Below are 16,539 nucleotides of genomic sequence, written 5' to 3'. Positions count from 1 at the left end.
TCTTGCCCAAAATTCCATGACACCTGTCAAACCTAACGTACAATTGGATAATTGATCATGCATTGTTTTGGATTGTTCGTTAGTCCCTATAATTAGTCAATCTTATCATTCCAGTTACTTTGTAAATGTCCTAAGGACTGGGGCTCTATCAGTGATTCTCACTGTAACGTCACCTGGAGAGCTTTAAAAAAGTTATCAGTGTTCAGGCCCCATTGCTATATTGGATGACCAGAATCTCTTGGGCATAGGGCCAAGGTATCAGTGTTTTTTAAGAGTTCTTCGATGACTTTCATATGAAGTCAGGATTAGAAACCACTGGTGTTATGATACCAAATAAATGGATTTGATTGTTTATCTTTAAATTTTCCTACCCAAAAAATGGACACTGTGGTTTTAGTATGAATTATGTGTAACACAGAAGTGTGTGTGTGTGTGTGTGTGTGTGTGTGTGTGTGTGTGTGTGTGTGTCGAGACCCCCAAAGAACCTGTAGTTGCCCTGGAAAAGTTTACTATAGTTTGGAAATCAAGTACAAAGGTCTGTATCTTCTACCCACACCCATGCCAGTGCTTGCTCAGGAAGCTCTGACTACCAATAAACCAATAAGTTACAAAAATTAACTCTTCCTAACACTCACTACTCAGAAAACTGAAAGTCCTAATCTGAATTTGTTAAACTCTTGCTCAGAATAGTAATTTGCTTAAAAAATATCAATTTTTATAATTACTATCTTTGTACTAATCTTTTCCCTAATAGCATTTACGTACATCCCAAAATCCAATTCAGTTGGCATTCCACATTCCAACATAACAATCGTTATTACAATATAGGCACTATTGCTTCCTTGATCTTTAAACACAGTGTATCCACATTCTCACCGTATCCTGTTCATTCCACCTCATTTTCTCTAGCTTTCTTGTTGTCTCCCATGCACACCATGCTCATTCCTCTCCCACCTCTCATAGACTTTTCCCAGTCTCAGTGACCCCTTTCCTTTCATTTAGGTGGGTGGTTCTCAACCAATGGAGATTCCCACAGCCACCTCCCCAGGGGACATTTGGGAATGTCTGAAGACATTTTTGGTTGTCACAAATGAGGGTGGAGATGTGCTCTTGGTATCTAGTGGGCAGAGAACAGGGATGCTGCAAAATATCCTACAATGCACAGGACACCCCCCACGGCAAAGAATTATCCAGCCCAGAGTGGCTCTAGTGCTGAGGCTGAGAAACCTGGATTTAAATCATGAGCCATTCTTTTGGCATTGAAACCTACATGAAGCTGTCAGGGTGGAAAGAGTTTATGGAGTTGGAGTTTATGGAGCATTTGGATATGCTGGGCATCATCACAGCTGTAGGCTAGCAGAGCCTTACTTTGTTGTAAACCAAAGTTCAGAGAGAGGTCCATATAAAGAAGAGACTCAAATGACCTCTTTCTGGAGTCAGATACACTTTCAATTCCAAAGAATTTCTTTCTTGACAGGCTATCCCATCCTGGAGTGTGCTGCACAAGACTTTCATTCTGAAAGCCATTGACCATATAACACATATTTCTTTATATATATATATATATATATATATATATATATATCTTAATTTTTTAATTTTAATTTTTTGGCTATGTCGGGTCTTTGCTGCTGTGCGTGGGCTTTCTCTAGTTGCAGTGAGCAGGGGCTACTCTTCGCTGCAGTGCGTGGGCTTCTCATTGCCGTGGCTTCTCTTATTGCAGAGCCTGGGCTCTAGGCACGCAGGTTTCAGTAGTTGCAGCACGTGGGCTTGGTAGTTGCGGCACGCGGACCCCACTAGTTGCAGTGCGCGGGCTCTAGGGTGTGCAGGCTTCAGTAGTTGTGGCGCATGGGCTCAGTAGTTGTGGCTCACGGGCTTAGTTGCTCCGCGGCATGTGGGATCTTCCTGGACCAGGGATCGAACCCGTGTCCCCTGCATTAGCAGGTGGATTCTTAACCACTGCACCACCAGGGAAGTTCCCAACACATATTTCTTATGTATAGATTACCAGAAGCTTTTATTAAATCTTTAAAATCTGTCTTAAGTACCCATTTGGGAAAGAACACAGAATGTCCAAATTGGATGTAGAGACAAATTATTACTGAAGGATAATAAACCAGAAATAAAAGATTAAATCTTGCATAAAATCATTTTAGGAGGGGGAAATGACAGCTCTGAATGATGGGTATGAACTTTTCAGATAGCATGAAAATTAGGTGATAGAGGAATATATTGCAACTTGAAATTCATATCCAAGGAAACTACTGGACTAAGCTTTCAAAGACAAATAATATTAACACAGCCATCGACATTTATTATTTATTCTTTAAAAAAGCAAATCAACTTAATTTCCTTTCTTTAATCCCCTTGTGAGTTTGCAGGCATGATTTAGCTTTGAAGTTAGAACTTTCTCCTTCTTTATAACATTTTCATTGTGTTTTAATGTGTGAGAAATATTGTAAATTTTGGGAATCTGATTTTACCAAAAGCTGTTCATCCGGAGATCCTGGGCAGCAACATGGTATACTAGCACCAGCATAGAATTCTCAGTAGACCAATCTAGGTTCAAATCTAGACTCTACCACTTATTGTTAAGTGACTTGGGAAAATTTTTGTGAAGACTTTAGTGTCCTCATCTGTACAATGACATAAAAGTATCTACCAATCAAGACTGCTAACGTGAATAAATTTTTTGGTAATATGGAAAGAGCTTGAAACAGAATGGGTTCTCAATCCAGAAATCACGCTCCATGGTATTTACCCAAAGGAGCTGAAAACTTTTTGTTCACACAAAAACCTGCATATGGATATTTCCAGTAGCTTTACTCATAATTGCCAAAGCTTGGAAGCAACCAAGATGTCCTTCAGAAAGTGAATGGATATTCCATCCAGACAATGGAATACTATTCACACTAAAAAGCAATGAGCTATCAAGCCATCAAAAGACACAGCGAGGGCTTCCCTGGTGGCGCGGTAGTTGAGAGTCCGCCTGCCGATGTGGGGGATGCGGGTTCGTGCCCCGGTCCGGGAAGATCCCACATGCCGTGGAGCGGCTGGGCCCGTGAGCTATGGCCGCTGAGCCTGCGCGTCCGGGGCCTGTTCTCCACAACGGGAGAGGCCACAGGGGTGAGAGGCCCGCGTACCACAAAAAAAAAAAAAAAAAAAAAAAGACACGGCGAAACCTTAAATGCATATTACTCAGTGAAAGAAGACAATTTGAAAGGTTATATACTGTATGATTCCCACTATATGGCATTCTGGTAAAGGCAAAACTATGGAGACAGTAAAAAGATCAGTGGTTGCCAAAGGAGGGAAGTGGAGATGAATAGGCAAAGCACAGAGGATTTTTAGGTAGTGAAAATACTCTGTATGATAAAATAATGATGGGTACATGTCATTATATATTTGTCAAAACCCATAGAATGTACACCACCAAGAGTGAGAACCCTACGGTAAACTATAGACTTTGGGTAATTATGATATGTCAATGTAGGTTCATCAATAAAAAAGTAAATAAATAAAGCAAAAGAAAAAAGTAAAAATAGTGGGTTCTTAAAAATTGTTAGTTACCTCTGTACCACCTGGGAATACTAACCACCCTCTATCCCCTGACTTTATCATGAATCTTTTGGGAAGCTGAAATGCAATCATAAATAAGAAGGACTTCTGTAAATTAACCATTATGTTGGAATATTTCATGGCATTCTATTTAGCTTATCATATGCTACTTCAGAATGCATTTTCAGAAACTGTACCTGTTATGTGCTATATTTACTTAATATTTTCAGGAGTCAAATATCTCTAACCAAGTTACAGAGCCTTATCTATTTCAACAGAAATGAACTACCTAAGAGAAGCACCATAGGTGAATTTACCAGTTGTTATTTTGATAAAGATTTAGTCCAGATGCGTTAAATAAACAAATACAGATTCAGAGAAAAGAACACATATACAACACTAGGACAAATAAATATTAAAAATGAAATTTCAATAAAATTAGCTAGCTGGGGTCAAATACAGGTACCATAAATTTTAAACATAAATGTATGTATGTATGCATGTAATTTTGTGTGTGTGTGGTGTGTGTATCACCTTCAGTATAAAAACAAACAAACAAGGACATACATTTTACTTTCCAGTTTAAAAAATCCACTACTGGGGGACTTCCCTGGTGGTCCAGTGGTTGAGAATCCACCTGCCAATGCAGGGGACACGGGTTCAATCCCTGGTCCAGGAAGATCCCACATGCTGCGGAGCAACTAAGCCCGTGTGCCACAACTACTAAGCCTGTGCTCTGAAGCCCGCGAGCCACAACTACTGAGCCCACGTGCCACGACTACTGAAGACCGCGTGCCTAGAGCCCGTGCTCCGCAACAAGGGAAGCCACTGCAATGAGAAGCCCGCACACCGCAACGAAAAGTAGCCCACGCACAGCAATGAAGACCCAACGCAGCCAAAAATAAAATAATAATAATAAAAATAAATTAATTATAAAATTAAAAAAAAACACCACCACTATTGGGATGATTAATATCCCTCTCTGAAGGCTGTGCCTTTAGCCTGAGGTCTGAACTGGGTAAATTCAGGCTTGATCTGCTAATTTGTTGATCTTGAAGTATCACAAGCTGGAGCCCACGCATTAATCATGTACAGAAACTCAAGAAACTCGGAACTTGGGAAATAGATACCAGACAGAGAGAAATCAAAACAAAAAATGCTACCAAATAATAAGGATTTAAAAAGACTTGTCAAATTGCATGTGCTTTGCTCTTCTTCCGTAAGTATAATCTTCAAATTGTTTAGAGGGAATCGGAGGAAATTATGTTTCCAACACGACAGCAGAAACTGGAAATAGGACGGATTGTTTTCCTCCCTTGACGTACAGTGGTGTAGAACGGCAGAAGCAGCAGCTGCAAAAATGATCACCAGCTCACCAAGAAAACCTGGTCACCGGATGTCACATTTGTGCTGATTGGGACAGCACAGTGACTGCCTGGTAACCTGGTTCCAGGTATTTGCAGCCATCAGCACTTGAATTCTAACTGCCGGGGCTTCATTACTGATTTTGTGGGAAGGGGTTGTGTAATTGGTCCATTCCAAAATTTTGCTCTGAATCAACACACTGCATCCATGCACTCAGCTTAGGAAGCCTTCCAGGAAAACAAAAACCCAAAGTATCGTTTACCTTGTTCTAACAATGCCGCTCTTAGAACTGAGAGATAGAGAGATGTGAGGTAACCACAAAGCCCCAGGGAGGACAGGGACCATAGCCAGCGAGGAGGGAAGTCGTTAGGAAGGCATCCAGGTGCCTGCCTGCTGAGCCCAGACAGGAACAGCTCCGTTTTGCTGGTGTGCGTGTATCTCACGTAGCCCTCCTGGCTGTTAGCTTCCTTAGGAAGTGACATATTTGTGTTACTTCAGAAAATCCTTTGCCACATGCTCTGAGGAAACCCTAATCACATGGTTTTCCAAGTTTTGGTGCTTCTATGACTTGGTGGAAGGATTGCCTCTGCTCTCCCCCTGCTTTTACATTATGCTTACATTAATTAGTATGCTGCCTGTGCTAGTTTCCTAGGGCTGCTGTAACAGATCACCACCAACCTGGGGGCTGAAAACAACAGAAATCTAGTTTCTTATAGTTCTGGAGGCCAGACATCCAAGTCAGTATTACGGGGATGAACTCAAGGTTTTGGCAGGGCTGTACTCCCTTCGAAGGCTCTAGGGAAGATCCATTCCTTGTCTCTTTTCAATCTCTGTTGGCCGCCAGCACTCCCTGGCTTGTGGCCCATCACTCCAATCTTTAGGCCAGTGTCTTCAAAACTTTCTGCTCCAACTTCATATTGTTTCTCATCTGTGTGTGTGTGTGTGTGTGAGTGTGTGTGTGTGTGTGTGTGTGTGTGTGAGAGAGAGAGAGAGAGAGAGAGAGAGAGAGAGAGAGAGAGAGAGAGAGAGAGAGAGAGAGAGAAGTTCCCTCTGACTCTCCTATAAGGACACTGTGATGGAATTTAGGGCCCAAGTGGGTAATCCAGCATAATCTCATTTCAAGACACTTTAACTTAATCACACATGCAAAGACCCTTTTTCTAAATAAGGTAACACTTGCAGGTTCTAGGGACCAGGATGTGGATATCTTGGGGGTTAGATTTTAGCCACCATATGACTACACTCAGGGCCAACTTCAAGTCTCCAGAGTTCAGCCTGTATCACTTAAGAATTCCTCTATCAAGGCTCCTCCTCTGTGTCTATCAGGCTTCAGTCTCAGCTCATCTCCTGTCTGCCAGCCTCTGGACTCTTGCCCCAGTATCTGTCTCCTTCTAGCACTGGTTGTATCTTTTTTTTTTTTTTTTAATAAATTTATTTATTTATTTATTTTTGGCTGCATTGGGTCTTCACTGTTGTGCGTGGGCTTTCTCCAGTTGCAACGAACGGGGGCTACTCTTCGTTGCAGTGCATGGGCTTCTCATTGTGGTGGATTCTCTTGCTGCGGAGCATGGGCTCTAGGCACATGGGCTTCAGTAGTTGTGGCGCAAGGGCTTAGCTGCTCCGCAGCATGGAGAATCTTCCCGGACCAGGGCTCAAACCTGTGTACCCTGCATTGGCAGGTGGCTTCTTAACCACTGCGCCACCAGGGAAGTCCCTAGCACTGGTTGTATCTTATTATAGAGTCACCTTCAACTAGAAAGTTCTGTAATTAGAGTGCAGAGGTACGTAAAGATAACCACCCTATGGCAACTGAATTCTGAAAATAGTGAAGCCAAGATTTTAGCTACAGGTGAATAAGAAAATGTCAGATACCGATTGATGTCTCTTCTAAAATAGAGAGCTGCTACAATCTTCAATCCAGTCTTCTTTGACCATGTTGCTTTTATGGACACGGCTAATATCCCCAGCTCTACCTTGGTCCCAGCTGGTTAGTGCCCACATCAAAACCTTCTGGTGCCCACCAGGCCTAGCAGAGTGCTTGCTTCTCCTCAGACACAGACTAAGGGGTGAGATGCATGCCTCTTTGAGGAGTCTGCTGTACGTCGACCTGCTGCAGGCTTTGAGCTAGTTAGCCTTGAGTATTAGGAGGTCTGCCTGGAACCAGGTATCCAGACATATCTCTTATTTTTTTTTTTTTTTTTTGCTGTACGCGGGCCTCTCACCGTTGTGGCCTCTCCCGTTGTGGAGCACAGGCTCCGGATGCACAGGCTCAGCGGCCATGGCTCACGGGCCCAGCCGCTCCGCGGCATGTGGGATCTTCCCGGACCGGGGCACGAGCCCGTGTCCCCTGCATCGGCAGGCGGACTCTCAACCACTGCGCCACCAGGGAAGCCCCATATCTCTTATTATATCACAATATCACAGTGCTCAGTAAATGGTAACTGTTACATGGTTATTATCACTGTCGTATCTCTCATGGAAAATAATGAATGCTGAACAAATATTTGCTGGTAATATTAAGGCCCAGGCAGACTAAGTAAAATAATAAAAATGAGAACCTGAACCCCAGGGATAGCTTCAAGAAATAAACAGCTGTGGTTTTAAAAAGGTAGCCACTCACCAGGGAGGGTGGCTTTGAAAAGTGAGGTGAGAATCCCAGGTGTGTATGTACTGGTAGTCAGCTAGTGAGAGCAAAAGGAAGTGACATGACAGTCGTTAACTCTGAGGGAGAATAAGTATGCTGGAAGCCCATAAGCTCTGCGGCGTGATAGGCTATTGATTAGATAAGGCTAGCGACAGGAAACATTCCTCTTTCCTGGCTCGTTCTTCCCTAAGAAGGATTTATAGAAACTGCAATTACATACAAAACCTAGAGGGGCCAAATCCTGTGCTCAAGTCCCTAGTTCTTCCCAGCAAGAGAGTTACAGGGAAGAGCAGCAGCTCTGTCCTGCCTCAGTGGAGGTGGGGTCCAGCTCTGGACCTCACAGCCCACTTTGTACCTGGAAGAAACCACAGAACTGGATAGAGAATCAACCTGACTCTGAGATGAGAACTGCCTGGCCTCTGGGACCTCGCTGTTCGGGCCTATAAGAGGCTGACACTGTTTGACTTAACTGACTTGTCTAGACACTTCTTTTTGACCTAGTTCTCTGGCATTTATCCCATTCTTCCAGCTCTTCTTTAGAATTCAGCCTGTCACTTGGTAGATTGATTATGCCAACTGGCTCCCTCCTGTTAAACTAAACTCTTCTTAATATGTCTTCTTGGGACTGGAATGAATGCCTGATGGAATCTGCAACCGAACTACATCCTGTTTAAGGACAAGAGAGAATGAAGACACTCCCCAGAATTAATTCTTTCTTTCTTTTCCTCTCTCTTTCCTTTCTCTCTCTCTCTCTCTCTCTTTCTTCCTCTTCCCCAGATAACATCCCAGCTACCTTCTAGAATCTTGAACCAATACGATTAGGAGCAAGTGAATACCTGTATAACAGTGGTTCTCAACCAAGGGTGATTGTGCCCCCAGGAGACATTTAGCAAAAAACGTTTGGAGACATTTATGGTTGTCACAACCTGGGTGGGGAAGATGGAGTGCTACAAACATCTAAATAGACACAGGCCAGGGATGTTGCTAAACATTCTGCAATGCACAGGACAGCCCCCTACAACAAAGAATTATCCAGCCCCAAATGCAGCAGTGCTGAGGTGGAGAAAGCCTGGTCTGTAAGTCCACTCTTCCAGGCAGCGACCTGAATGTGTCAGCATGTTATCTAGAAGCTTCTGTTGCACTGGTTGGTAAGTGCTCTTGGAAGAGCCAAGCCCAATTAGCTAAAGAATTTTTGGATGATTTACATACCATTCTCTTCAACAGCGCTTTGGGACTTAAGTCTTACCAAATAATTAAACACAGATCACACAAGCTTTGTAAGAAGTACTGCTCTCTGGGGAGAAAATGTCCCCTTCACAGCTTGTCACAGGTTCCAACAGCATAGCCACAGGAACCTGTGACAGCTTTCCCGTAATTATTCTAATAACAAAGCCACACAGCCCCCTTGCAGCACGGAGCCCTGGATTACTGTTAAACCAGCCACCACTGCAGGTAGACACACAGCTCTCCAGCTGTTACCGACGCTTACCTGGGTGGACAATCCTTTTCACGACACTTCTTCTGTCTCCCATTGGGTTGTGTTTCTGGGTCACAGAACGTAGCTTTCACCATCCCGCGACCCTTCTTCACGCAATGGGCAGTCTGGCGGCGTATACCTGGGGGTCGGGCAGAACGGTTCACACATATTAAATCCCGAGCCTACATTCTCAGTGTCAGGTGAGGCCCCTGGTCATGCCTACAGCTGATGGGAAGGTTGTCCATAAAGTATTTGGTTTTAACATAGGGGTGAGGAATGGGGACCTCTTATTCTCTCTACTCATGCTGCAGGAGGCAATGGGTGGAAAAGATCTTGCTTAGGAAGGACCACGGATAATATAGGCAGATTAATATATAGTCTAATATAAAGATTACAATCTAGCTGTGGAGACAAGACTAACACACATATGCCAAAAAAAAAAAAAAAACAGAAAAAAAACAAGGTGAGATTTATATAGTGAAAGCAGATACCATCACCAGTTGTTATAACACAATCATAGATTACTATTTTAATGAAGGAATGGAGGAGTTGGGAGCTTTATATTAGTTGTTTATAAACTCTGAAAGACAGGAATCAAATTCAAAATAATGTTGTGAAGTTTGAGAGGTGATGTTTTTTAAAGTAGAGGGTTTTGATAGCAGGGATTGATAATACTGCTGCTTTCTGAAATCGGGTTGGTAAGTAAGTAAGTAAGAGAAGCACATGGGAATGACCAGGTCCACAGGAAAGAAAAGCACATGTGTGGGCTGGATGTGACTTTGGATATATAACAATAGTTAACACATGTGGTGCTTGCCTTGCCCAGGGCACTATTCAAAATTGTGTATGTGTGTGTGTGACTACCTATATATGTCCCAGACAAATATATATACATATGTAAGTGTGTGTGTGTGTGTGTGTGTGTGTGTGTGTGTGTGTAATGTAGTACCTATTATCCACCATGATATATAATGACTGAAACCTCACAACGACTCAATGAAGTCAACACTGTCATTACTGCTATTAGATGAGGAAACGGAGGCACAATGAAGTCACATAGGTTGAGAAGGGAAAACAAAGGACCAGTGGCTTTGCTAGCAGCTAGGATATCATTAGCAAGAGAACGCAGAGGAGTGGCCAGAACCCCACGGACTAGGAGGTAAAGGACAGTGGGAAAGAGAGTCATCAGCTCTCTGGAGAGGGCTAATGCTTCTTTCCATGAGAAATGTGCAAGTCTGGGTGAGAAGACTGAGGACGGAGGCCCTGGGGATGGAGCCATCAGTCTGCACGGAGGGGAGCGCCCTGAGCTCTCAGGGCATCCAGGCCTCGAGTAGGCTCACTGGTGAAGCCCAGAATTGGAAAGGTCACAAGTGCACCAATAAGCTAGTCACCTCCTCACCTTAGCGCCCATGACCTGGAGGGGCTTCCCCACAACCACAAGGCTGGCGGGACCCGAACTGGGGCGGCTCCCCTACCACCTACTGCCTCACACTCCCTCACGCGGACTCCTCCAGTCTCCCGGGCTGCCTGCATACTCAGGTGCCAGACACTGCATCTCGCCATTTAAAAATGTCAGAGGGAGTTGCAGAACAGTAAGTGAAGCCTTTAAAATAAATCAACAATATTTTACTGTTAAATTAATGTTATTTTATTCTTGTGAAGAGATAGGTAACCTTTCCACCACTCAGGCTTTCTCAACTGATAGACTACGTGTTCTTTTTCTTTGGTCATATAAATAAAGCACTACGAACAGTTGGAAGCAACATTATGAAAGAAACTTTCATGGCACAATGAGTGAGTCATTGTCTGGAAAGACATGAACACCTACAGAGAAGTCTTAGACAATATGAGTGGAGTGGAGACCAAAATGGTTGAAGCCAGAAAAGCTGACGTGTATGTGCCATCATAGAAGAGAAAAAAGAAAAAGCTCAGCTCTTAGACGTTTCATTAGAACTTTGGGTAGTTTGGCAAATGCTTGATGTCAAAAATAAAAGGCAACTGTCAGGTGACTCTCAGAGATTGGAAACATGCCCCAAAAGCCTTGTTTTTGCGCATGGATAGCAAAGATAAGCATACTCAGGGCTTGACTCCAGAAGTAGTAGGAGGGCACAGAACATTATAAAAAGTCTCCGCCAGGAAGTTAATAACATTTCATGGGTCGATCTGCTGGACCAGCAGCCAGATGAACGGATGGACGGGCCAGGCAGATGCTGCCAAGTGCACGGAGGAAAATTAATAGCAACGTGTCAGGGTTTTTCTGTTGGGACTAACGGTCGTGGTGACCACTAATCTTCTATTCTTCTAGCTTTTGAGTTCTCACTTGACACATACGAAGCTAAGCCCAAACCCTCCATTGAGGGGCTCCAGCTCAGAAGATTGATTTCTCCCATGTTATAGGAACACAATACCTGGCCAGGTGCTTCTGCCTCTACTTTGATGCTTGTGGGTTCATTTGGTAAAATTTAATCTATAATTTCATGCCTTATCAAATTCTGGTTAAATAAATAAAATCCAAGGGTCCTGGGTTCTAGTGTCTACTTTTCCTTCTACCCAGTCACTTGGCTAAATGCAGGAAAATGAGAATAATGACATTCAGACTGGTTAAGGGCAGGATGCTGAGCTAGTTGATTTCTGGGAGTGTTTTCCACATTTAAAAATCTATAATCCATGAAGGGAAGATAAAGTTTAATCATTGAAAACACTGGCTAATAAGAGGATTCTGGTTAATGTAACTTTACCATTAACTTGGAATAGTTTGTTGCAACTATTGTCAGAAAGTTTCAAAATTATTAGTTCATATTGCCTTAGTAAATGTGAATATGACAAGTTGTATTTTCCAAAGATGGCTGCAACAATAATCTCTCATCTGGCATGCTCTTCTACAACGTGACCATGATATCACTCCATCATGACACGGAGTCTAGTTACCCTGGCCTGGGACTGAATGCAGAAATGAAGTTGTGTGAATTCAGAGGCTAGGTCATAAAAGACCATGCAGCTTCTATCTGATTCTTTTGGATCTGTCACTCTCAGGAGCCTCTGCTGCCATGGGGTAAGAAGCCTACACCCTTGGAGAGGCCAGGTGTAGGTGCTCCAGTTGACAGTCCCCAGTGAGCCATCCAGCCCAGGTGCCAGTCATCTGAGCACAGAAGCCTACAGATGACTCCAGCTCCCAGGCATCTGAGTCATTCTTAGCCATCTAGGTCTTCCTAGGTGAGATGCCAAACATTGTGAAGCTAAGACACACCATCCCCATTGCATCCTGTCTAAATTTCTGACCAGGAGCATAGTAAAATGATGGCTGTTTTACTGTACTAAATTTAGGTTGATATGTTATATAGCAGTAGTAAGTGGAACAGTACTCAATAAATGCTAGCTTTCTTCCTTTCTCAAGACAAGACCCAGAGCTACCATCCAGCTTGGCTTGCTAGGATACTAACCACTACTGATTTTATTGACTTTTCATTTCATCTTCTCCTGTGTTACACTTTTTCTGTTTCCATTCCAGATCCCTTCTGCAGCTGCTCGGAACCCTGGGAAGCTGATGCTATAGATTGCTGTGGCTTCCAGTTGGATTTGGCGAATGGAGGTGCTGTCTCTTAGGATAACTGCTCCTTCTTTTACTTCTTCAGGCCTAGGATGGTAGCCTTGTTCCCCCAATCCTCTACTATTAATGGACAGAGGTAATGAATCATCTTTCTTGGTTTCCCTAAGTCCAACCCACACCTTTGAAAGTAGTCAAGGTATTCTGTTTGGGTGTGCAGGGCACCCTGACTGATGATGTCTCCTTTGTAGTAAAAAAAAAAATCAAACCATCAGTCTTGAGTGACATAGTCATTAATTAACTCTGTAAACCAACTGCTGGAATAACAGAATCTTTCTTTGATATAGCATATTGTAATACCTCTTGTGGAGGGGGTTAGAATGAGGTCATCCTATTAAGAGCAGTGATCATGATGTAACACTGCAAATGCAGAAAGTAGAAGAGCTTAAGGCTGAATCTGTATGACCTTGAAGTTTCCCTGGTATTCAAAAAAGACAAATGATATTGGTTTTTAATCTGGCTTTGCCTTTGGCCCCTTTCTCTTACACATTGAACACAGCCCCCAAAGAAATTCTAGTTAATTAAGGATGCCAATCAATATATTGGCCCAGAACTAAGTTAGCTGCTTATCTAGAAGTATTTACTTGAAAAGGGCATTAAGTGGAAATCAATCACATTCTAAAATATATGACAATCAAATTCAAAATGTTATTTATAGAGGATTCTGAGTTGTTTTCTCCACATAGCAATGAGAGTGTCACCATGCACCTGTAAATATTTGGTAAATCTTATTAGATACTAGCAGTGAGAGATCAGTTAAGACCTTCTACTTTTTAAGAATTATCTTCAGGAATTAATCACCAATGCCTAAGAATTTAATCAACCATGGCTGTGTAGTGAAGCCACCATTAAAATACAAAAGGAGGGGTTTCAGAGAGCTTCCAAGTTGGTGAAGCAAAATGCCTCCACGTGCCACCGTGCTGGGCTCCAAACTCCAAGAGGATTGAAGTTTCTTTGTTCTCAACCTAATGCTATGAATCTCTTCATCCGGCTATTGGTACCTGTGCTTTAAAATCCTCGGTAATAAACCACTCATCTGCCGTGTGGCTAACAGGGTCTTGGCACTCTGGCCGGGTGTCAGGCCTGTGCCTCTGAAGTGGGAGAGCCAAGTTCAGGACACTGGTCCACCAGAGACCTCCCAGCTCCACATAGTATCAAACGGCAGAAGCTCTCCCAGAGATCTCCATCTCAGTGCTAAGACCTAGCTCCACTCAACAACAAGCAAGCTACAGTGCTAGACACCCTATGCCAAACAACTAGCGAGATAGGAACACAACCCTACCAATTAGCAGAGAGGCTGCCTAAAATCACAATATGGTCACAGACACCCTAAAACACACCACAAGATGCGGTCCTGCCCACAAGAAAGACAAGATCCAGCCTCACCCACCAGAACACAGGCACTAGTCCCCTCCACCGGGAAGCCTACACAACCCACTGAATCAACCTTTGCCACTGGGGGCAGACACCAAAAACAATGGGAAGTATGAACATGCAGAATGCGAAAAGGAGACCCCAAACACAGTAAGTTAGGCAAAATGAGAAGACAGAGAAACACACAGCAGATGAAGGAGCATGGTAAAAACCCACCAGACCAAACAAATGAAGAAGAAATAGGCAGACTACCTGAAAAAGAATTCAGAATAATGATAGTATAGATGATCCAAAATCTTGGAAACAGAATGGAGAAAGTACAAGAAATGTTTAACAAGGACCCAGAAAAACTAAAGAGCAAACAAACAATGATGAACAACACAATAAATGAAATTAAAAATTCTCTAGAAGGAATCAAGAGCAGAATAACTGAGGCAGAAGAACGGATAAATGACCTGGAAGATAAAAGAGTGGAAATAACTATTACAGAGCAGAATAAAGAAAAAAGAGTGAAAAGAATTGAGGACAGTCTTTGAGACCTCTGGGACAACATTAAATGGAAAAACATTTGAATTACAGGGGTCCCAGAAGAAGAAGAGAAAAAGAAAGGGACTGAGAAAATATTTGAAGAGATCATAGTTGAAAACTTCCCTAATACGGGAAAGAAAATAGTCAATCAAGTCCAGGAAGTGCAGAGAGTCCATACAGGATAAATCCAAGGAGAAACATGCTGAGACACATATTAATCAAACTATCAAAAATTAAATACAAAGAAAAAATATTAAAATTAACAAGGGAAAAACAACAAATAACATAAAAAGGAATCCCCATAAGGTTAACAGCTTATCATTTAGCAGAAACTCTGCAAGCCAGAAGGGAGTGGCAAGACATATTTAAAGTGATGAAACGGAAAAACGTACAACCAAGATTACTCTACCCAGCAAGGATCTCATTCAGATTTGACAGAGAAATTGAAACCTTTACAGACAAGCAAAAGCTGAGAGAATTCAACAAACCAGCTTTACAACAAATGCTAAAGGAACTTCTCTAGGCAGGAAACACAACGAAGGAAAAGACCTACAATAACAAACACAAAACAATTAAGAAAATGGTAATAGGAACATACATATCGATAATTACCTAAATGTAAATGGACTAAATGCTCCCACCAAAAGACATAGGCTGGCTGAATGGATACAAAAACATGACCCATATATATACTATCTACAAGAGACCCACTTCAGACCTAGGGACACATACAGACTGAAAGCGAGGGGATGTAAAAAGATATTCCATGCAAATGGAAATCAAAAGAAAGCTGGAGTAGCAATTCTCATATCAGACACAATAGACTTTAAAATAAAGACTATTACAAGAGACAAAGAAGGACACTACATAATGATCACGGGATCAATTCAAGAAGAAAATATAACAACTGTAAATATTTATGTACCCAACACAGGAGCACCTGAATACATAAGGTAAACACTAACAGCTATAAAAGGGGATATCAACAGTAACACATGCATGGTAGGGGAATTTAACACCCCACTTTCGCCAATGGAGAGATCATCCAAAATGAAAATAAATAAGGAAACACAAGCTTTAAATGATACATTAAATAAGATGGACTTAATTGATATTTATAGGACATTCCACCCAAAAACAACAGAATACACAATTTCTCAAGTGCTCATGGAACATTCTCCAGGATAGATCATATCTTGGGTCACAAATCAAGCTTTGGTAAATTTAAGAAAACTGAAATTGTATCAGGTATCTTTTCCGACCAAATGCTATGAGACTAGGTATCAATTACAGGAAAAAATCTGTAAAAAATACAAACACATGGAGGCTAAACAACACATTACTTAATAACCAAGAGATAACTGAAGAAATCACAGAGGAAAACAAAAAATACCTAGAAACAAATGACAATGAAAACATGATGACCCAAAACCTATGGGATGCAGCAAAAGCAGTTCTAAGAGGGAAGTTTATAGCAATACAATCCTACCTCAAGAAACAAGAAACATCTCAAATAAACAACCTAACCTTACACCTAGAGCAATTAGAGAAAGAAGAATAAAAAAACCCCAAAGTTACCAGAAGGAAAGAAATCATAAAGATCAGATCAGAAATAAATGAAAAAGAAATGAAGGAAACAATAGCAAAGACCAATAAAACTAAAAGCTGGTTCTTTGAGAAGATAAACAAAATTGATAAACCATTAGCCAGACTCATCAAGAAAAAAAGGGAGAAGACTCAAATCAACAGAATTACAAATGAAAAAGGAGAAGTAACAACTGACACTGCAGAAATAGAAAGGATCATGAGAGATTACTACAAACAACTATATGCCAATAAAATGGACAACCTGGAAGAAATGGACAAATACTTAGAAAAGCACAACCTTCCAAGACTGAACCAGGAAGAAACAGAAAATATAAACAGACCAATCACAAGCACTGTAATTGAAACTGTGATTAAAAATCTTCCAACAAACAAAAGCCCAGG

The 16,539-nt window shown here is 42.0% G+C and overlaps 1 protein-coding gene and 1 long non-coding RNA gene across 3 annotated transcripts in view; one reads left to right on the top strand and one right to left on the bottom strand.

Annotated features, from left to right (window-relative positions):
- ADAMTS12 (ADAM metallopeptidase with thrombospondin type 1 motif 12) overlaps positions 1 to 16,539 on the bottom strand; it is a 396,268-nt gene that overhangs the window by 87,106 nt on the left and 292,623 nt on the right. For both annotated transcript variants that reach the window (XM_049707993.1, XM_049707992.1), the window contains exon 17: positions 9,057 to 9,183. In XM_049707993.1, the coding sequence (XP_049563950.1) occupies positions 9,057 to 9,183 (127 nt within the window). The remainder of the gene's footprint in view (positions 1 to 9,056; positions 9,184 to 16,539) is intronic.
- The window catches only part of LOC125964002 (uncharacterized), a 234,804-nt gene that overhangs the window by 28,882 nt on the left and 189,383 nt on the right, over positions 1 to 16,539 (top strand). The window lies entirely within an intron of this gene.

The sequence above is a fragment of the Orcinus orca genome, chromosome 3 (assembly GCF_937001465.1).
Source record: "Orcinus orca chromosome 3, mOrcOrc1.1, whole genome shotgun sequence".
NCBI classification, from domain to species: domain Eukaryota; kingdom Metazoa; phylum Chordata; class Mammalia; order Artiodactyla; family Delphinidae; genus Orcinus; species Orcinus orca.
Note: the sequence above shows the minus strand (reverse complement) of the source record. Positions and strands in the feature narration are given on the sequence as shown.